Source organism: Saccostrea cucullata, unplaced genomic scaffold (genome assembly GCF_032062105.1).
Source record: "Saccostrea cucullata isolate Sc308-1 unplaced genomic scaffold, CSIRO_AGI_Scuc_v1 ctg924, whole genome shotgun sequence".
Lineage (NCBI taxonomy): Eukaryota > Metazoa > Mollusca > Bivalvia > Ostreida > Ostreidae > Saccostrea > Saccostrea cuccullata.
Window position 1 is genome coordinate 221282 of NW_026929623.1, and position 23135 is coordinate 244416.

The 23135-nt window shown below is 32.2% G+C and overlaps 1 protein-coding gene across 2 annotated transcripts in view; it reads right to left on the reverse strand.

The window, feature by feature from the left end:
• Positions 1-766: 766 nt before the first annotated feature.
• The window catches only part of LOC134281491 (ADAMTS-like protein 4), a 29686-nt gene continuing 7317 nt past the window's right edge, over positions 767-23135 (reverse strand). Inside the window, exons 1-16 of one of the 2 annotated variants that reach the window (XM_062763953.1) lie at positions 16119-16521; positions 15931-16006; positions 11126-11253; positions 10953-11004; positions 10338-10440; positions 8823-8953; positions 8021-8225; positions 7570-7742; positions 6597-7065; positions 6113-6245; positions 5188-5395; positions 2656-2862; positions 2357-2527; positions 1974-2159; positions 1630-1780; positions 767-1433 (exon numbers count right to left, since the gene is read on the reverse strand). In XM_062763953.1, coding sequence (XP_062619937.1) covers positions 1318-1433; positions 1630-1780; positions 1974-2159; positions 2357-2527; positions 2656-2862; positions 5188-5395; positions 6113-6245; positions 6597-7065; positions 7570-7742; positions 8021-8225; positions 8823-8953; positions 10338-10440; positions 10953-11004; positions 11126-11253; positions 15931-16006; positions 16119-16138 — 2529 coding nt within the window. In that variant the 5' untranslated portion in view covers positions 16139-16521 and the 3' untranslated portion in view covers positions 767-1317. Of the gene's footprint in view, positions 1434-1629; positions 1781-1973; positions 2160-2356; positions 2528-2655; positions 2863-5187; positions 5396-6112; positions 6246-6596; positions 7066-7569; positions 7743-8020; positions 8226-8822; positions 8954-10337; positions 10441-10952; positions 11005-11125; positions 11254-15930; positions 16007-16118; positions 16522-23135 lie in introns of those variants that run through there. The other variant, XM_062763954.1, reaches the window with a different exon arrangement.

Consider the following 23135-nt stretch of genomic DNA (forward strand, 5'->3'; position numbering starts at 1 on the left):
AGTTTAAATCTAAAGTTTAAACTTATCTGTAACTATCTAGATAAGTTTAAACTTTAGATTTAAACTTTTAATGTAACGCATATACTTAATTATGAATGCATTTAATTAAATGCTCTTCTTCTCAATTAAGTGCATTATTTTAAGTAATGTTGATATATGCATGTACAAACAAATAAACACTATGAAATAGCAACATTTTTCCGATTCTGGGAAAGTTCTGAGTACTGTACGTATAACTGATTTCCCCCTGCCAGGAGTTAATCTGTATATAATCTTGATGGGCAGCTGAGTGCTACAGGTCACGCAGTGGAAAATTTTCTCTTTATATATATCGCATTTCTCTTTATATATATATCGAGGTTTTGTTTATATGTATATCGCTTTTCTCTTTTTATATATCGAGGTTTTGTTTATATATATCACATTTCCTTTATATATATTCAGGTTTCGTTTATATATATCGCATTTCCTTTATATATATCCAGGTTTTGTTTATATATATTGTATTTCCTTTATATATCGAGGTTTGCTTTTATATATTGCATTTCCTTTATATATAGAGGTTGGCACTAATGGGCTTCCGTAATTTGAAGTTTATAGTCAGTTGACTATAAAAAAAAACCCTTCACATTGAAAATGTAACACTGAATAATTACAACTGTACCTTGAGTTTTATGTCCAAAAGTATAGTTTTATTTAAACTACTTAACTTTTAACTGCATTCTAACGAGAGAAAAAAAATAAAGATTTAGTTCAAAGAATCATATTAAACACTGTCAAAAGTTTATTAACGTTCATTCATGAGACTGAAACATGTTAAAGTATCAATAACAATTGCGAAAAAGTCATGAATATTTATATACAATGAACGAAATAAACAATTATGTGATATTACTGATATAAAAAAGATAAAACATGAGACAAGTTAAAATACATGTAAATCTTGCATTTTTTGGGAAACATTCATTGCCTTCAGTAGGCTAATAATCCAGTAAACATCTTGTCTTTGATTATTTAAGAAAAAATCTCTCTAACAATTTTGTGTAATTAAAAATTAATGTATCACCTCTGAAAACTGACAGAATGTAAAACTAGATTTATTTCTGTTCCGGGTATACAACTACTTTGAAATCCCTAGGGACTTTCACTTTTCTACTTGTATATGCTCACTAGTCATGAATCACAAGATTGAAAATATATAAACTAGCTTAATAAAAGATGAGACAAGAAATTTTACCTAAATGAGTGTATGTTATTCAATGTGTTGGAATACATAAATACATAATTTACAACAAAGCAAACACCCAAACAACTTGTTCAAGATTTCCATCGAGAACATGAATTACAGCAAACGTTCATGTAAAACACGTGTTCACACAGTTTTCTTCGCACTACTAATTCACATCTGGAATACCGATCCCGACATCCGGAATCTGAATAAGACAAATGAAATCCATCGTCATTTATTGCAGATAATATAAACATACATGGACAAGTGTTCTTATAACAATAAATCACTTAAATATTTTTAACAGAAAGCAATTATTTTCATACTTTAGCATATCTCTCTATATATTTTTTAAATTAATGTTCTCTTCTAATATGTTTTAAAGTGTTTTCATCACATACCCGCGACCGTTTCTCTCCTGCAAGGGCCTTGTTTACACAATTCTACCCCTGTTGGTTTCCGTCGAATGTTACAGCTGTTGGCAGGTGCACCATACGTGTCCAAGCATTGCACATCACGTGATTTTCTACCCTTTCCACAAGTAACAGAACACTAAAATAAAGGGTCAAGATGTGCATCGTTTTTATTCTACAACTATATTTTACATGAACTATGCATGACGGCTTATAAGAAGAACAAGTTTATATTTTAGTGATTTTTTTTTCAAATAAGCATATATATACAAATATGTGTATGTACATTTTAAACTGAACTAATATATACTCCTTGTTCTTGTTCAGTATACCTCTCCCCATGATGACATGAACCACTGTGGTCCACAAGGACTAACTGCCTGACAAGGTTTTCTTTGTATAGGTTTGTCTTGTAGTGAACAGCTGTAGTCAGGTATTATTGAGAGACTTCCTCTTCCTGATTTACTGATACATACAACTTCTCGATTCTGATATCCGTCACCGCATGTGGCATTACACTATACCGGGAAAAGAAGATTAAAGTCAGCTGAATACAAAACTTACAAATACAACAATAAACGCAATTGTGCAAATAATAATTTCAGTTAAAAATGTTTTCTTTGTCAAGAAGTGCATAGAAGTCATGTCTTGCTTATGTAAAGAAATGTTTACCATTGATGGAGGGAGTAAGAGATAACTTGTAGATTTCAGTTACCTTGCTCCAGGGTCCTGTAAACCAATTTCCATAACATCGTCTTGAATTACAAACACGTTCCGTTTCCGGTTTATCACGTTGCAAACAGCTTCTTCTTGGGTCTGTATTTACATTTGTTCCATAACAGACGACGTTTCTTGTTTGTTTACCCTCTCCACATTCTACAGGACACTGCACATGAACAGAAGAAATTATACCTTAATTGAGCCTCGGCTTACCTTAAATTTCAATTTTACAGAGAATAATTTAGGCATGTACAGTGTATAATTTTTCTCAGAGATTTTTTTCAAGTAACTTACATCTCTACTCCATTCTGTGACATACCAGGACTTCATATTTACATAAACAGAAGAGACCCTCTCCGTTCTACATTCTCCATAACTACATTTTGACTTTTCTTCTGGTTTTTCCATTGGATCACAAAAGTCATTTCGAACACGCCTTCCCTCTTTAGACATACATGTCACACTACGCATGCGTTCTCCGCGTCCACATGTCACTGAACACTTACAATAAAAAAAAGTTGGTAAGTTATAGCCTTTGTTTTTTGTATAAAATTTAATTGATCCTTTTGATACAGGGTTATGTACCCTTTCAATTAGGAATTTTATTTCGAAATACTTAGTTCTGGCGAAATTTATTTAGATACATGTATGTATCGTCTGAATTTTTCTGAAGATAAATACTGTTATACATGTATTCTCAAAATTTGTAAAATATATAAATATATATGTTTATTAGTATCTAGCGAAATTTACGGAAGCGTATTAGGGCCGCAGCAGTATTTTTTTTAAATTTGTTATAACAAATTATTAATTTGTTTAAACAAATTATTAATTTGTTTAAACAAATTGATAATTTGTAATAACAAATTGATAATTTGTTATAACAAATTGATAATTTGTTATAACAAATTGATAATTTGTTATAACAAATTAATAACTTGTTTAAACAAATTAGTAATTTGTTTAAACAAATTAGTAATTTGTTTAAACAAATTAGTAATTTGTTATGACAAATTAGTAATTTGTTTAAACAAATTACTAATTTGATAGAACAGATTACTAATTTGTTTAAACAAATTATTAATTTGATTTAACAGATTATTAATTTGATATAACAGATTATTAATTTGATTTAACAGATTAGTAATTTGATTTAACAGATTAGTAATTTGATAAAACAAATTACTATTTTTAACAAAATTTGAAATGTATACAATCTACGAAAGCCAGATCAAATCAAAACTCTTAGTATATGTCGGATTTATGAAAATAATTTGCAACTGGCAAAGTTTTTGGCAAATAAGGCTTTAGTGGGGCTAATGAGAGCTTTTCCAGCAGGTTCTTTTTTTAGTATTAAAAAAAATTCATGCATACAAAAGAATTGAATGACACATTAGGAATTTAATATCAAATTGCACCAAGAGATACCCACTCAAGAATATTGTGGGTTTTATTTTTTCGTTCGTTTTCCGGGGAAGGTTGTTACGGAATGTATTTTTTTCTTGATAATTTATCTGCAAATTCATTTTGGTCAATGGTTCCTCTGTTACTCACAGCTTTATAGGAAACCATGGAGGTTCACCACGGGAGCAGATCCAGGATTTTACATAGATGGAATTGTATTTGGTTTAAAGATTTTATTCTTTACACATGAATTGGGTTGAACAGTAGACATAAATGCCTGTCGAAAAACAGTATTCAAAGTAGATCATGTCACATGTAAAGGAAGAATCCAGAGAGAGAGAGAGGGGGGGTTAAAATGAACAAAAACAAAACACAAACTAGAGGTACTGTGAGCAATGAGCGCAATAAATGATACCCCCGCCTCCCATACGCTTATAATGACAAAGTCCATGTTTTGCTGTGGCCGGGAAACCCAAAATATGTGTCGGATCAAAATGTAAAATAGGAGGTGCACACTGGCAATATGTTATGTAATAAAGATTCTGTGAAAGTTTCATTAAATTTCACTTCGTGGTAAAAGAGGAGTTGCGGATAAGAGATGGGTACTCCAAAGCGTAACAGACGGACGGACAGACATACCGATTATGATATACCCTCCCACTTTTCAAGCGGAAGGGGGGGGTATAATAAAACAATTTAAACTGTAACAGTCTGTTGCATGGCTCAAATAAGATAATATTTTTCCTAGCATACGAATTGGGTGATATGACTAAACAGAGTTGGAAAGGGGGGGGGGGCACGTATGGACAAACTTTCATTAAAGCTTCTAAGAACAAGCTATAAGGAATAGAATCTACACTGTAGGACATTGATGCAATTCATCATGACATTGATGTTTGAAGTGAAAACTCTGAGCTGTAAGAAGAAACATATAGGTCAAAAGCTTTGCAGACTGTGTGCTTATTGTTTCACAAATTCAATATTTTAAAGATTTCTAATCTGATATAGATTCCATAGTTCTGTGTACATGTCAAATATCCAAAAATAGTAATTTGTTATAACAAATTAGTAATTTGTTATAACAAATTATTAATCTGTTATAACAGATTAATAATTTGTTATAACAAATTAGTAATTTGATTAAACAAATTAATAATTTGTTATAACAAATTATCAATTTGTTAAAACAAATTAGTAATTTGTTATAACAAATTGAAAATTTAATTTCAATTTCAAATTATCAATTTGTTATAACAAATTAATAATTTGTTTAAACAAATTAATAATTTGTTTAAACAAATTAATAATTTGTTTAAACAAATTAATAATTTGTTATTACAAATTAAAAAAAAATACTGCTGCGGCCCTAATACGCTTCCGTAGAAATTAGCTATGAGAATCGTAGTAGCAGCGTCTCTTTACCTGAGCCCATCTGCCGGTTGCCCATTTAAAGCAAGGTGCAGTTTTGCATGGTTGTGTTGTGTTAGGTCTTTCTAAACCCAAACAATCATTATCCACGACGGATATCAGGACATTTTTCGACATTTCATGGACACACATTAATTTTCTAGTTTGTTGCCCTTCTCCACACGTGACACTGCATGCTGACCAATCCGAAGGCTGCCAACGACTGCAAATGTTAAGGTACTGTCAATAATTTTCATAGCGAAAGTCTTTTTTACATATGATAAATCAAGATTCAAGAAACAAAATGTCTTACTTCAAATAAATGAGTTCGAAATAATGTTTTTTTTTTTTTTACATTGATATGACCTACTATCATTGTTCAAGCTCATATTAGATTAGAAGTAAATAATATTTTTCTACTGGTCTCAAGTTATACTTTTAATAAAAAAATTTTTTTGATGCGTTCACGGTTGTCTTCGATTTTTAATTTCACTCTATCATAAACATTAGCTAATAAAGTAGATTAGATAAAATTCCTTCGGATTGTTTAAAACTTTTGTAATATAAAGAATACTAGTATTGGATAACCCCCATAGATGTTTTTAAATGAATATACATGTACCATAAAATCATCTTCCATTTACCATCACCATTCATTCAGTAAAATGATATGCTATTGACATCACCGTTTCAATATAACATTTACCATCATATATTATATAAAATACTTGTACAAGACAAACCTTGTCACGTATCGTATCCTGAAAATTGTATACGGTACCTTCATCTCATAACAACAACAAAAGAATTATAATAAACTATATAAGGGAGACATGGGAAACCCAAATTCTTATTTGATTTTTCCATTGTACGTGTATGATAAGCCTCTGATCAATTACATAGTTGCATTTTGTCTAACTTTCATTGTTTTAAAACTTACTGGTTTTCCCATTTAGGACAAGGCTTCAGAGCACAGGGCTGTGATCCAAGCCCAGGTTTTGTTGCCATCAAGCAACGATTTTCTTCAACTCGCGTGTTTCCATAAAAACATTCCAAGAAAGGTGATTTTGTACCTTTAAAGCAAAAAATAATCAAAAATAATCAAAAGACTTCAAAAGTCTTTCAGTAATCAACAATTTTCAATCGCCAATGAGAGTTTATACTCCTTGGCAAGTGAAATTTTTAATCATTGAATCCGTTTACATTGTATTAAAAAGTGAAAAATGGCGGATGATATGGGTTTGCAGGGGACGATGTTATGGAGGTTCGTGTTTAATCTGGTCCAATTTTGATTTGTTTAATAGACTTTTGAGCTGAATCCCTGTACGTTATTTCCATATATCTCAGGGAATAAATTCTTTGCTATTTAAATTGCACATATTTTGATTGTCTTTTAAGTTTCCTTATTTTGATTTTCTATTTACCTTGGCCACATGTTGCTGAACATGGAGTATATCCAGTAATCTCCCATCGGAATCCATCGGCACTCGGAATCGAATTATCGTCAAACGAGGGATCGGACCTTACCGTCTGACGTTGTTTATCCGACTGAGACTTATAAAAGGTCTCCGATTCCTTCAGAGCACCTCTTAGAGAAGAATCATTTGACTTTTTGTCCATTTTTTCCATAAATGTAAAGCTCTGTGTGTAGCCAGGCATGGCACTAGAACCATTGCTTGTACGGGAATGATGACGTCGATGATGGTGATCGGAATTGGTGTTATTTATTGAGGGACTTGGTATTCCAGACCGATGTCCAGGGCGAGAAATATTATGACTTCCGCCAAAATCGTCTTCAACTATAATTGCATCGTATAAGGATTTTTGAGACTCCGGACCATGCGGCAAGCTAAACTGATAGAAAATTCCTGGATTGTGTCCGAAAGAAAGAACCTGAAATAAATGATGAAATTATTCCTCACATTTCTTTAACATATGGCGTAATTAATGAATTGGGTATTGATAATTTTCTCAGAAAAAAAATGATATTTTTCTGCTTCTACAATTTAATCACTTGTCATCACTACATGTGTTTTTATAAGATTCTCTGAATGGCTCATAAAAGTTCAAATAGTACAAGGTTATCAATTGTAAAGAACATCCAGAATATTTGTTTCCATAATATCTAGTTCTTAATTATCAAATGACAACTATCGTCAACTTTGAAGTTCTGAGCAAGAGCACATCTATTAGCCCTCGCAAAATAAATGTTGTTCGATAGTCTGGAACATTTGTGGCATGACCTTGAGTCAGTGTGTGTTAATACTTACAGTATATTTAAACAAAAACTAAATTCATTTTACTAATGAGATAAGTTAATCTTTTTTCATGTAATTTGTCGGTACAGTCTTATCTTTGATGATATTCAATAATTTCTGCAAATATTGTAATTTTTACCATGATATCTATCGCTTCTGTTGTAGGTCCTTTCGATAAAATACATTGTCCTGGGCATTTACTTGTTTGTCTGCTGTGATAACGGAACACTGCTCCTCCTGCATTATACTTCCCGTCACGTGACAATCGTCGATTTCCATTTAGAAAATATCTGCCTCCTGATATCCGCAGTGCTAAGGTTAAAATTTAACATACAACTATTACTTCAATTATCATTTCGTCTTACTACATATATACATGTAGCAAATTTCTAAAGTAAATTCCATGTACAACACTGATTGCTTAAGTTGTAATAATAAGAAGATTAAGATGTGGTTTGTTCGAATATAACATATCATCAAATTATTTTAAAACCAAAAGCTATATTGGGTAACAATATTTCAAGTAAATAATATCTTGAAGATTTAAAACCATATTGATGACATATATTGAAAGAAATAATAAACCATACCTATATAATTTCTACTGTGGTCCAATTGAGTTATATTGATGTTTGTAGCTCCTGCTGGAATGGTTCCTATTTCATTGTAACCATAGTTTAATTTCTTAGTTTCAAATACATCATTGATGATTCGGCATGTTGATCCATCGCCATTGCAAACACCACAAACGTCACGAGTTGCCCTAGATCCAACTACGTCATCACATCCCACATTCTAAATCGATGTACAATGTCACCTTACATGTATCTTGCAGACATAAGGACATTACCAAATGTAAGTTCTAAGTTCTTTCTCTTGTCCAAATATTTGTTCCATGTTTTACATCTTATTTTTTGACCATTAATTTAGAACATGAGACTATTTCCTTTAAATTTCATAACAAACTAAAGTGTTCTAAGAAACGCATGTGTCGCGTTTTCTTGGGGTTTTTTTTTTTAGCCTAACACCAAAAGTAAGATTTTTGAAAAGCTTATAGCACCTTAAGATAAAGTCCAATGGTGATCAAGTATTTTTCATCTTCGCTAGCAAAGGTTTTGGTATTTCTTTGCATTTAGCAGTATAGTTCGGGCAAACAAATCTACATATTAATAGCAATGGCATTTTCCAAAGTCTAAAATACATTTAGCAATAAATGTGCAGAATATCTAATCTATTCCTCTTACAGTTCTTAAGATATAAAGTGTGACAGACAGAAAGACAAAGGCCGGGTAAAGTGATCCCTCAGTGTCACTACGATACAAAAAGAAGGTGTTTTCAAGAATGTAAAAAAAAACCCATCTAAATGAAACAATCAAAATTGCAAATACTTACCTTGCATATACCCTCAATACAGACTGATAATTGATCTTTGTTGCAAAGAGCACCATTCATTGCATGTCCAGGAAATGTGTTGTAGAAGCCATATCTTTCCGCCCTACACGTAAAGTCACATTCATCTTTGCCTATCAAACATTGAACGAAAAGGGTAAGATCTGTTTGTTAAAAGACTTTATTCCTTTTTTTAATCTTCCAAGTCTCTTAAGACATATAAATGAAGCAAGCTATGTGTAAACATTTTACTAAAAATTATCACAATTTGTAATAAAGTAATATGGCTTCTGGATTGTAAATGCTTTGGACTTTTGAGCTTGAATACTGTTCGTTATCATATTTTTCACTTCAAAAATTGTACATGTATCCTTGAATATGTAAAGTATGAGCGCTCAAAAGATTTAGCAACCAGTTACACAAACATCCTAAATCTAACCTTATTTATAAGGATAATGTAAAACAACATGTATTATTAGCAAAACTTTTATTTGTGGCGATTCTTCGGTGTGAAATAATCAAATAAAAAGTGTTTTAAAAGTTTACTATTATGTCTATCAAATGTGACTATCTTAAGTAAAGGGGTAGGTGTTGTTCGGATTTGGCGGTGGTTTATGAACTCAGAATTCCCTGATTTGTAATAAAAGCGAGGGTTATATTCTCATAAAAACACATATCAAAAGAAATTTGAATACACATTTATATTTAGGAAATTAGTTGCATACATGTCATTTATGAATAAAAGTGAGCCAAACTATTCATATTTTGAAAATCTTTAAGATTTCGTTAGATTTCAACTTCAAAATTTCGAGTCTAAATGTAAACAATCATGCACTGTAAAAAAGACCAAGACGGTAAAAAGTAAACAAAACTAGCATCAAAGAAAAGCATTAACACCTTTTCATTCACAATGAACAACCATACATTATTTGAGGAAGGCCACATTTTCAATCACTTTATTTAAAAACATTCATTTCATAAACATTGGAGAGGAAACTCAAAACAGGAGCACATGTTCTCTTCTCTTTCAACTTCCTGTAAGGTGTCGCTTTTCCGATTTAACATATTGTGACTTCGATGCCATCTAAGCCTGCACTTGTAAGCATTTTTGTTGAAGATACAATTCCATACATTGTGTTTCTTGGATCAAATTTTAAACGTTAAGGAGGGTAACGACTTTCCACTTGCCAAGATCATTCCTTGTCACAATAACAAACATATGCCATGGATGTTGTTTATCTTTCTGCTTGATCTATGTTTTTAGAATTTCTTTCAAATACAATTCTATGTGTACATATCTTACATCCTCTGTTGCATAATACAGATGTTACCATTTGACATTGCCAATGTTATTTTGAGCAAAATATAATTAAAAAATTCTTCAACGAAATTAGAAGGTTCTTGTCAGACATACAGAGTTTCTATATTTACCAGATGAACTGCTTCAATTTTAGGTTTTCTATCTCCATCCAATTAATTCAAAGTGATATTAAAAAAGGCTTTTATTTTTATATTTACCTATGTCATAAGGCTGCCACCGGTAGTTTCTGCCACCAAACTGTTTGTCGTTATGTGAAGAACACTGCTGTTGTCGAAGGGTTTGTTGATTGGATGTACATTCCTAAACATTGACATGGCAAAACAGGAAACAAAAAAAAATTATAATCAATGAAATATGTAAGGAATTGATATCCTAAATAGATAAATTATCTAATGGATGAATTCATTAGAAGTAAATTAATAACATATGCAAAAAAGCGCTTTGATGTATTTTTCATATATTTATAGCCAGTAATTTGATCACTAAATAGAAAAATATTCCAGAGATTTCTTATCTCTTTTTAAATGAATTTAGTACTTGGTAAAACGAAGAATAAATCATGCCTTCAAAACACCTATGAAGTTTTAGTCCTTTCTGATACATTCGTATTGGGAAATCTACATGACTTCTGAATTGTCATGTTGGAGACTGTATTTAGAAGACTAAAAGATGCCTACGTATTTTCTTATTTCAAAAATGGGAGTTTAAAAACAATCAATCAAATTTTCCTTCAATGTAATACAGAAAATGTTCTCTACAATCTTTCTGTTTTTAAACAATAACTGGTAGTTTTGCGCTAATCCATTAAGTACCTGTCGATTGCAAACTTTGTATTCTGTACTTTCAGACGTACACGCTCGAGTACTGTAAAATAAAAAACTTTTACTGCTTACTGTACACACTCATACAAAGAGTATGAGAGAGATAATACGACGAACATATAGACCATAATTTCAGTTTTTATTTACTCAGTCTTGTAGCGTACTTTTCTAAGCATTCCCTGTTCCTTGTCGATACACCAGTCCCACACTCGGCATTACACGCTGACCAGGCACTCCACTGACTCCATCTCTTACCGGAATGGCCATGTCGTGATCTACCATGATGATTTGACTAAACAAAATAATAAAATGAAAGATATGGAGAAAACGAACAGTATTCAATACCAAAGTCCATAAAACAATACAAAATAGGAACAGAGCAAACACGGACCTCTAAACCATCAGAGGTGGGATTACGTGCCATCTAGGAGTGAGCATCCCCTCCTGACCGGTCACACCCGCAGTGTGCTCCTTGTCATGATGGGAAAATAACGGAAAAATCGGTCGTTAATTCAGTATATAAATATGATATGATTTCAAGTTTTAATATATATGATAAATGATTTCTCATTTTTCATAAGAATTGCAGTTGAAACGAATGGTGATGTTTCAATTTTTCCTCAACTCTAGAACGGACAGAATACTACTTTGTCTCAGGACTTGATTTTGAGTATAAGCCACCCATTTAATTTTTTCCTCTTTACTATTAATAGAAATATCCTGACATTTTTAGATGTAAAGATGAAAATAGCGATTTTAATATAGCGTCGTTAAAACTAAATGTCGAGATGAGGGCCACAGCAAGTGTTTTATTCTACTCTTATGTCTAAGCTTTAAAATAAATCCTGTCCTATCAAAACAGCATACTTCTAAAATCTACATTAGTACATATATATCCTTTCAAAACCAGTAAAATCTAAAATCCCCTTCCCCTTTACCTATTCGTATCTCAAATTAACACGCAACAGACTTTCGCAATTGTTATGTAATTGTTATGTAATGTCGAATGATATAATCATTGCGAAAACAGATGATCTGCATCGTATAAAGAGATTGAAATAACATCTATTGTCATTTAAATGGTGTAAAATGGCTTGCATGTAGGTGCTCTAGAAAGTGTTATTCAAATCAAAGGCGTAGTCTGCAGATTTAAGTATTGTATATAATTTTATGCTTTGCAATTTGAGTTTTAATGGTTATGTACAGAAAACAGCAGGAAACAACACATTTTAACATCACGAAAATCAAATTAAATGATTTCATAATAATTAAATACTTATTCTTGATTAATTTCATTTGCCGCCGTTTACTGAAACTATATGCTTATAATTCACTTAAACGTATAAACTTGAATTTTTCCGCCTAATAATTACAATACTTTCATGAAATTAAAAACACATGATTTAAGAAAAACTGGAAGCTGTACTCTTGATGTCATTGTAGATGTACAAGTAACTGATGTGTTTGGTGGTGATGTACTCCGACTTCGGTTTTTAAGTCTCTTTGACGTAGAGACATTCTTAGAAATTGTTGTATTAGTTCGGTGATCGGTGGTCTACTTCATGGTATACATGGATTTTATGTAAATAAGAGTTTGTTGAGCGCCGATTTGTCGATATCCAGCACAGCGTTGACTGTGAAAGAACTAAATTCCCGTCATGTTTCAAATGACCATGTCCATACTAGTATTTCAAATGACCATGTCCATATTTCAATTAATTGTCCATGACTCTATGTCAAATTACAAATTCAATCTATAGTAGAAACAAAATGCTTACATTTCCTTTGAAAAATGTCTAGATATTAAACATTTTGCGGAAAACGGATGCACTCAGCAAAGAATTAAAATAAGAGCCAACATGTACACTATGATGCAGATCGAAAACTTGCACCAGGGCTTAACAGTTGTTACATAATCGTACTCTTGGATGAGAGGTTGGGCGCTATTTTTAATAAAGAGTCAAAAGGCTGAACTTTTTGTCTTTTTAAGACATTTTCAAAATTTGGAAATTATTGACGAGAGGGAAAAATACATCATTTTAACAGATGTGAACCGAACTCTTTCTACGCATTTTATTGTACTTCTTTACTTCCATGCATTTTTCAAATTCGATATAGCATCGTCTTGTGTTATTATTATGAAATCAATGTTTGTGTTCAGTACATGACCAAGCAAATTTTAGTCACTCCTTGAAGTGCAGGTGCAATAGTTATCTCTATGACATTAAACAAGTACGTTTATAACTTTATCCTGAATAAAAGTAGAAGAGGTCGTTTTAAGTCAGAAGAAAATTACTCAGTCTTTGATAAGGCCGTTCTAATTATGGGAGTTTCATTGCTTAATTTAAGGATTAATTTAACGGCTTGTGATAAAATTTTCTCAATCATTGTATTTTCTCATAGCTCCAATTCCACTTTTAATAAGCAGTGAGGTTATATTGCCCAGGCTCAGCTTAATTCAAGTACTACTTCAAACACTTAATACAGGGTAATTTATGGGTAGGTAAATTAGATCTTTTCATGCTCGAAAATTTTATGTCCAGTTTTCCGGCTGTCAACTTGTGAATTACAGTAGCGAGCATTTGTTTGGTCAATCTGAGTTCATAACATTGATCAGCTAGAGAGTAAGAATATTGTTTAACAATCTTAAACATTCAACATATATTTCTTTTTATCCGTCAAATTTAAATAACTTCTAACTAAATGTAAGGATTCTTTGGATAACATACAATCTTGGAATTTTTAAATTCTTTTAGGAGGCGGAGAAATGCTGAAGATAATTATTTGATTTTGTTTGTACACTACGCAGTTTTGTTAACCTATATAGTCTAGTCAGTGAAAAAAGAAAACACTTGGTGTGGGTGTAATATATTTGAAGTCGAACGAAAATGGCAACAGATTATGTAATATAGAATGAAGATGCTCTGATAATCACCTAAATTTATCAGAAAAATATATGTGGGCAATGTAAATCAGATTTCTTCGAATTTACTGGATAAAAATTTCAAATATAACATAACTTGCTCTTCTTCTTTCAACTACAGTACTGCTGGACGTATCATTACTGGTGATGATATATGTTATTATTATAACTGTATTTTGGAATAATTTGGTTTTAAACATTCGTCTGGAAATCGTACATACAGTCGCAGAGGTCCCAGTCGCATAAAGTGCTGGCACGAAAAAAATCTCTTACTGCTCAATGATCCGGTGTTAACTGTATTAACTGCAGTAATATATTAATATATACTAAATATTAACTGCAGTAAAGAAGAAACTTCAGATTTACTGTTATACAATTTATTCTAGAAATTGTTTAAATTAGAGGTGAAATTCTAAAATCACCAAAATGGAAGACTTTTCTATTCTTTTCTGCATGGTTTTAAAACCATTCCCCACGAAAATAAAAAAAAAAGATTTCTGAAACCAACTGCTTCCTCAATAAAAATGGATCTCAGAAATTCTCACATCTAACAACATTTTTCGTAATTTCAATCACAGTGATTTTGCACACTCGGATGATGATATTAAAAGGATGCTGGAGATTCCTCATTGACAACATTTATGTAGTATTCGGAGACCAAGTCTTCAAACAAACTGTTGGGTACCAATAACTACTTTTTTATACGCCGATTTGTTTTTATATTCCTTCGAAGTCGAATTCATTCAAAAACTTCTACACGAGAAGAGGAAAACACTTGCTGTAACCTTCAGTTCGACACACAAATATATCGACGATGTTTATCATTTAACAATGATTATTATCAATTACATATCGATTAGATATATTGCAGTGATCTTGAAATGAAAGACACAACTGAGTTCGCCAGGTCTGATTCATCTTTGGATGTTTTTGGTGACCAAAAGGTCATTTAATAAACATCATAACCATAAGGAAAAAACTTAAATGTGTATGTTGTTATAATGGGTCATATTTTGGATGACATGTTTAATACTTGATTGTTAGGCCTTTGTACCGATCTAAATTGACTACGGAATGATCCATCTACTTCATCAATACATAAGGCTCACGGTGGAAGTGACCGGTCAACAGGGGATGGTTACTCCTCCTTGGCACCTGATCCCACCTCTGGTATTTCTAGGGGTCTTTGTCCCTGTTCACAGATTTGTATTTCTTGTAGATTTTATGAGATGGATCACTGTTTAATATCTTAACCCTTTTTTCATTAGATTTTCAGACATGTTACTCCAGATTAACAAAATAAAATTCTACCTACATTTTTTACTTCTAGGAGAATGTGTGATTACATGATTAACAACAATAAAACGTTTAAGCACTCTACCTTAATCAGCTGTTTTAGTTGAGAAACATGCACGTCAACAGATATGTATCTGTTTTTGGCACATACATACACGATTAAAGCATATAAAAGATAAACAATTTCATGTTAATACAATTTGGAGTATATAAATGTATGAAAATATTTCTTGTATACTCATCATTTTATTTTATTTTTAAGTGTGAAAACAAATATATTTTTGGTAAAAGAAATCAAAGTCAATCGTTTATTAGCGGTTTCATCTTGTCTGTCTGTAATCAAATATTACAACGTACCTTATTAAATTACTGGACCCACTGTTAATTTTTTTTCAAGATGTCGATATTTTAAAATCATAGTACATACCTTCCAGATGTTTTTATAAAGAAGAAAAAATCAATATACATATAACGAAGAGTTTTAAATGGACCAATTTTGTTGATGAAAATCCTTGTGTTACTCAAAGAAAATTTACAAAAATTACTTACAATATAGTTTTAGCTAACGTGGAAACATAAATGAAAGCTGGAAACCCTTATCTTTTGTAAATTTCTCCATCGATATTATATAGAATATAGCTATTGCCATATTGTAGGTGTGATGTCATATTTTTCTACACATAAGCCGTGCAATAATTCAAATTTTGATTATATTTTATTTCAATGTGTCTGGCGAATAATTCTACTCACCCCGTGCCTTCTGGCAGAGATTTCAGGAAACTGCAGTAAGGCGATACAGGCAAACAAACAGGGAGTCACAACCAAACTGAAAATATATAAATACTATATATTTTACAATTTTTGCATGTAAAAATGACACTAAACAATCTACTAATTAGTTTTGCAAAATTGGTCATTCTTCAAAGACATGTGCTTACCTATATGTTTTAACTGTCATAATTTCATTTAGGTAAGTCCACCTCAAATTATAATTTTACGATCATGAATTTCATTCAATGTTAAAGGTGTCCTTGGAACACAATACTACGTACATGAGGAAATCCGTAAATATGAGCTCAATACATGTGTTCACTACCGTTTCCTTCAAAATTAATTGATTGCTTAAACACCAACGATTTCGATTTCCCTACTTTACTAACCGACTCATTAATGAAAGCATGTATTTCCGGATTGTTGGCCAAAAATTACTCTGTTTTGAAATTCCTTTGATGCATAACTCCTATTGAAACACGATCTCATTATGCAATCTTTCTTGTATAAAGCACTGAGTTACATTGGTATTGTCTTCAACAAATGGCTTTTTTCATTTGCAGTCACCCTTACAAGAACAGGACATTTTAAAGAAGAACAAGAAACTTCAATCTGATTATTCGGTAGTAGGAAGTGGTGCTTAAGAGTGTCAAAGTCTGCTCCTCAGAATACTGTCTTCGGATGTTTCCAGTTATATCTGCGCAGTTTATGCACTTCTATAATTTTAAAAAGTGCATGCATACAAGAACTCCGGATTACGTGTTTTCCATCGTTACGTGAACGAAAGGGAGCATTGGCGTATCGGTGTTTTGGGGCGGTGGAAAGACTTTTTCTTGATGCGTTTTACAGCTGTTTGAAGTTTGATTTGTAGATATTTGATTAAATTAAATTATCAGTTCTTTAATTGTTCCTATATATTGCACATTGTCGAGATGCTTAACCATATACATCATCCTGCAAATCACATTTATTTATGGATTATTGTAGTTTTTTTCAGTTTTGAAAATATTCCCGGACAAATATACCGAAGATTTGATCCAAGATCTTCAAAATTACATGAAATGGATATTTACAGTACTAATGGCTGGTCAAATTTTAAGTCTTTGTAATTTTTGAATTTTTTTTTAAAGGAATAGAGAGAGTAATAAAACAGATGAAATACTACAAAATAAGAATAATTACTTCCATCAACACTTTTGTTTCTCGGTTTAAGTTATCCAAAAACTGAGAGCTCTCTAATTTAGCGTCTTATGAAGTAGGGGCAGCTGGTGTTACAATGTATCCAATATGTGCGAAATAGTTCATAAAATTAACTTAAGTGAACGTATTATTCAAAAGGTTCCCGTCAGGTGGGAAGAATTTTTAAATTTACTTTAGAATACCTTCTTAATTGAAGATAAGAAGTAAATTACGCTGAAACAATGCAGTAAAAATGTTCATGGATTGGCAGCACTGTTTAAAATTGGTAACTTGATGCCTTTGCAATGAAATGGTTTTGGCTGGATGACAAATTATGTATCCAGAGTAAAGAAAGGAGACGGTATGATGAGGCTTAGAATGACGATTCTTTTTTATTTTTGGCTCAAACTTTAATGCTACATAAAAATGTCACTTCAGTTTGTTTCGTTTGTCTTATATTTGAAATACTTACTAGTCCTTGTCTGTAACACAATAAACATTAAGCAAGAAAAACAAAGACAACTCGAACTATTTGCCAAGGGACATATCCCACGTGTCTGCATGTCTGGAGTCTGTGTGTTTCATGCGACTGTAATTAAGTGAGTGCTTCCAGCGTTTTGAGGGATCATTAATATTTTGCACTGGCTGTGTTCCTCCTTCTTAGTGTAAAACGTAGCCACCTCTATTAACATTAGCTAATTTATTTTTTCTTTGTAATATTCAACCTTTATGACCCGATGACAATTGTAAATAATAATATGGGCACTTTGATGCTATTATTTCCTCTATGACTGAGCCTTTTTGGCGACGAAAGTAAGAAAATAAAACAAATTTTTCAATTTTATGCTTGTTTAATACTTACTGTTTGGATATTTTACTTGAAAAAGACGTTAAAGTAATCTAATAACCAAGCTCTATCATAAACGTGATGACTTTAATTTCTCTATGGTCTTCTTCCCTTACTTATGCAGCAATATACCTTTATCACCTGCATACGGAGTTTATATGTCTCAATATTGATTCAATACGCAAGAGCATGCTCTACGTATGAACAATTTCTAAAACGAGGTAAATTATTGACAAACAAGTTGATTAATACAAGAATAGCAGCAGTTTCATTTAAAGTCATAATTTCTTAAGTTATATGGTCGATACAATGACCTTGCCAGCAAATACAATTTATCATTGAGTCAAATACTGACTGACGTTTTTCATACTAATTGTTAGACAATTATTTATACACTGAATTGACGACAAATTCTCCGTTATTTCCCGATCACGACAAGGAGCACATGGCGGGTGTGACCGGTCGGCAGGGAATATTCACTCCTCCATGGCACCTGATCTCACCTCTGATGATTTGGGGCTCTTTTTTTGCTCTGCTCCTATTTTTTATTGTTTTATGGACTTTTGATCTTGAATACTGTCCATTACTGTGTATCTTCAAATGTTTCATTACTAGTATATATGTATTTTTGTAATTGAATAATGCAATTCCGAAACCAGTGCTTTAAGACTGCATGGTAAAATGACAAAACGTGTTACACAGGACGAGTATATCGACACAAACTGCAGCTCAAGTTAAAGAAATATGGCAATAATAACGGTTTACTTGTGTCAAAAAAATTATCAAAGTCGGTACTGCTAACGCTTTTGAAACAAAGTGTGTTCTATAGCAGATGTCAGTTCTAATATTCCCACAATGGCAATAAACCCTAAGTACTGTAAATCATCAAATTAGACACTGAGTTGGTGTAAGAGATTGTTAAAATAGATTTTTTTCCCTAAAAAATCTAATAACATGATGGTTTATTTAACATTTAAACAATTGATTGAAAAGCTTAGAAAAAGATATGATATTCTTAAAGGGTTATCTAACCTATTAAGAAAATTATCTTTGTTTGTTGTACTAGGATTATATTAAGGCCATATTTTCGACACATTGTCAGAATTTTTATTGTGAGCTGAATTTCACAAAATCTATGCGTAATTTTATATATTTCTGGTTCCTTGGGTTTCGTTTCAGTAAAATTACGATCTTAAATGAATCAAAGTACTAGTGAACTTTTTCGGAGTCGAAGTTGTGATATTTCAGAAAAAAAATTGAATGGAATTAATTTGGTGCATTTATCGTTTTGCCATTAATATAGATTTTTACTTAAATTAACATTCGTTCATTTCACACTTAAATTAATAGATCTATATGATATGCAGTATGGTTCATTTTTAAAATCATATTATAAAGCAATATTATGCAATTTACTAGAATTTGATGGACCAAGACAAATTTGATGTTATCTTCACATGCATTTTCCCTTTTCAAGATAGTTTTTTCCTTTAAAAAAATGTTGAATTTAAACTAGAACTTTATTTGACTTGAAGTGTATTCAGTTTGTTATCTAGGTCACTAGATGACTTGGCATAATAAAATACAAAATGTATAATGTCTATAGCTTATGGAATCACAAAAAAGTAGAAAGATGTTTCTTTACGAAATTCATTTCGTAAATTTTAATAAATGGTCTTAAAACATCAAAGATTTTCATTATTTTATAGGGGAAAGGAAGAAAAGCCAATTTATTAACGTTAGATGAATAGGAAATAACATATAGACGTGATTATTTCGAAGAATTTCATTCAGGTTTGTATAATGTTGCGTTTTACCATCTTTAATCGAAAAAGAATTAACCTAGAAAAGCCATGCTCTATTCAGTTCGTTATAAGAAGCAAAAATGTGTTTGTCAACAATAACGCTGTACGTCCAGACAAGAACCCAATATTGTAAATTTGATATAGAGAATATGTACAATGAAATACTAAGTATGTAGATAACGAAGAGTATTCAAGCTCAAAAGTCCATTAAACAATACAAAATAGGAGCAGAGCAAACACGAACCTCCAAAACATTAGAGGTGGCATCAGATGCCATGGAGTTGTGAGTGCAGACCGGTCACACTCGCCGTTTGCTCTTTGTCGTGATCAGGAAATAATGGGAAAATTCCGTGGACAACTCAGTGTGTAAATAATGGCCTAACAATGCGTATTAAAAAGTTAATGACTTAATGATATGTCATGTTGTAAATTTTGAATCTACCGCGTGGTAGTAAATACAAAATTTACAACATGACAACAACTTGTAAATTTTGTATTTACTGCCACCCGATAGATTCAAAATTTACAACATGACAGATAAATTGTATTTGCTGACAAGGTCGTTGTATCGACTATAAAACTCACGAAACAATGACTCTAAACGAGACTGCTGATATTCTTTCTTCGTCAACTTGTTTGTCAATAATAACTTATCTCGTTTTATGTATTGTTTATATTTAGAGCATGCTCTTTCGTATTGATTCAACTAAGAGATATAAACTCCGTATGCAGGTGACAAAGGTACATTGCTGCGTAAGTAAGGGAAATTGACGATTAAAGAGGTAGTCATTACGTTTATCATTAAGCTTTGTTGTTAGATAACCAATAACGACTTTTTCTTGTAAAATATCCAACTATGAAACAGAAATGTGGCATCTTTTATTTCAAGCTCATCGGGATGTATCGCGTTGACGTAAGAATGGAAATAACTATTGGTAAATGATAATACGCCATCGATATATCAAAATGTGGAGAAAAAAGTTCTTTTAACGCGTAACTTTTGGTGTAAATTGATTTTAAAATTTAAAAAAGAACATGTAGAAATGTTAAAATGGTATGTATTATTTCCACAGATCGACAGCCGGAGGATAGGGTGCTAAACAGAGAAAAGACAGACATGATGATTTTTATACCCCCCGCTTGAAAAGCGGGAGGTTATATAGTAATCGGTATTTCCGTCCGTCCGTCTGTTACGCTTTGGGGTACCCATCTCTTCTCCGCAACTCCTCTCATACCACTGAAGGAAATTTAATGAAACTTTCACAGATTCTTAATTACATATGGCCATTGTGCACCTCCTATTTTACTTTTTGATCTGACATATATTTTTGATTTTCCAGAGCAAAACATGGACACTGCCATTATATTCATATGGGAGGTGGGGGTATCATTTAGTGAGCTCATTGCTCACAATACCTCTAGTGTTAATTGTATTCCTTCCCCAAGTTTATTTTTTCCTGGCATATAAAGATAAAAACGAGTGTACTTTTATCATAACTTGGCTGGGTTTTTTTTTCTTTAAATAGGACTGAGTACAAATACTTTCCTCCTGTTTCGTATCGTGATGAGGCTACTTGTCACAAGTTTTAGATAGAAAAATGACCTCACAGAACCACTTCAAACTAATTGTTCCTATTAGATGTCTCTCAAATATTAACGATATTTGTACACTTTTGTTAAATGTTACTTGACATTTTCCCCACACATTTTTAAGAATTATTAAATGCTCAAAGGAATTTAATTTACTTGATCTTAATTTAGTCATCCGCTCTTTTTATTTTAAAATTTGAAGGAGACATTTAGTTCACATGTCCTAAGATTTACTTCTCAAAAAATCGTAGAAAAAGCTGGGCTTGTAAAGAACGTAGGTTCTTCTTTTTGAAAGGAAGAATTTTTCTTTCTCATTTTATGGTATATGAAATAAACTGAGTCTTTATTTTTCTTCCGAAATGTATTAGGCCTATATTTGATTTGTTTTAATTCTCCTATTGTTCATTATCGAAAAATTTTTCGAAAAAGATCGAATATAATGTGAATTTTATTCATCAAGAATAACTGGTAGGGTGTTTCCAATGATTAACATTGATATTATAAGTATCAACACGTCGGTCCTTTATGATATATGTACAAGATGGCGGGGTAGGACGCACGCACTTCAGGAGCACTATCATTGTTTTGTGAATTAAGGACGTTCTGAACACTCTGAAGTGGTGCATATTATGGGAAAAAAGCGAAAATATAGTGGTCAACAGAAGCAGCCAAAAAACAACAAGAAAACAAGTGAAAAAGATCTAAAAATTGTAAGTAATAGTGATAGCAGTTGTGATAGTATAAACGTGAGTAGTACTCTGGCCGATTGTAACTCTGTGTTGTATGGCGATGTACTGACAGATTTCAAAGCAGCGTTAAATACGTCCACACCAGTAAGCAAATCTAATTTGGCCGAAATAAAAGAAAATATGATCGCACAGAATGAAACAGAATCTTCTACTCAAGTAGACATTTCTGCAGTCCAGGGTGCAACGCAGTCAACAGTGACCCCTACGCCACAGGTGAATCCACCCCTTGGTTTGAAATTATTATGAAAACCATGGGTACCATCGAAGCAAAGATCTCGCATTTAGATAACAAAATTTCCAATGTCGACCAGCAGGTGAAAAAGTTAGATCTTGTAGAGAAAAAAATGATCACATTTGATAAGAAAATAAATGATATAACAACGGACTTGAAAAGGGGTTTTGAAGAGAACGGCAAATTTATACGGGAACTACAAGAAAGGTCAGATAGTATGGAGTTTGGACTGGGAAAGTTGGATGAGAAGTTAAGTAAACTAGAAGAGGATAATAAGAAACTAAAGGATGAATTAGTGGATCTAAAGTCTCGTTCAATGAGGGATAATCTGCTCTTTTCGAATATACCGGAAACTGAAAATGAAACTCCAAAAGATACCGAAAAAATTCTGCGTGATTTCCTCAGGAACAGTCTGTCAATGAGCGAGGCGCAGGTCAACAATCTGAAATTCGATAGAGTGCACAGAATAGCTGGAGGTCAAACGCCAAGGGTCATCGTTGCGAAATTCAATGAATACCAACAAAGACAGCAGGTAAAGGGGATGTCTAAAAACCTAAGAGGTACAAATTATTACATCAACGAGCAATACCCGAATGAAATTGTCGCGGAAAGGAAGGAGTTGATCCGAATTATGAAGAAAAAACGCGCGGACGGACATCGAGTTAGACTGGTCTACAACAAGCTTTACATCGACAATAGGCTTTATCGCCCATCACTTGATAACAATGCCACGAGATAGGAAAACGCCGGGGATAAACTCAAAATATGTTCCTGGAATGTTA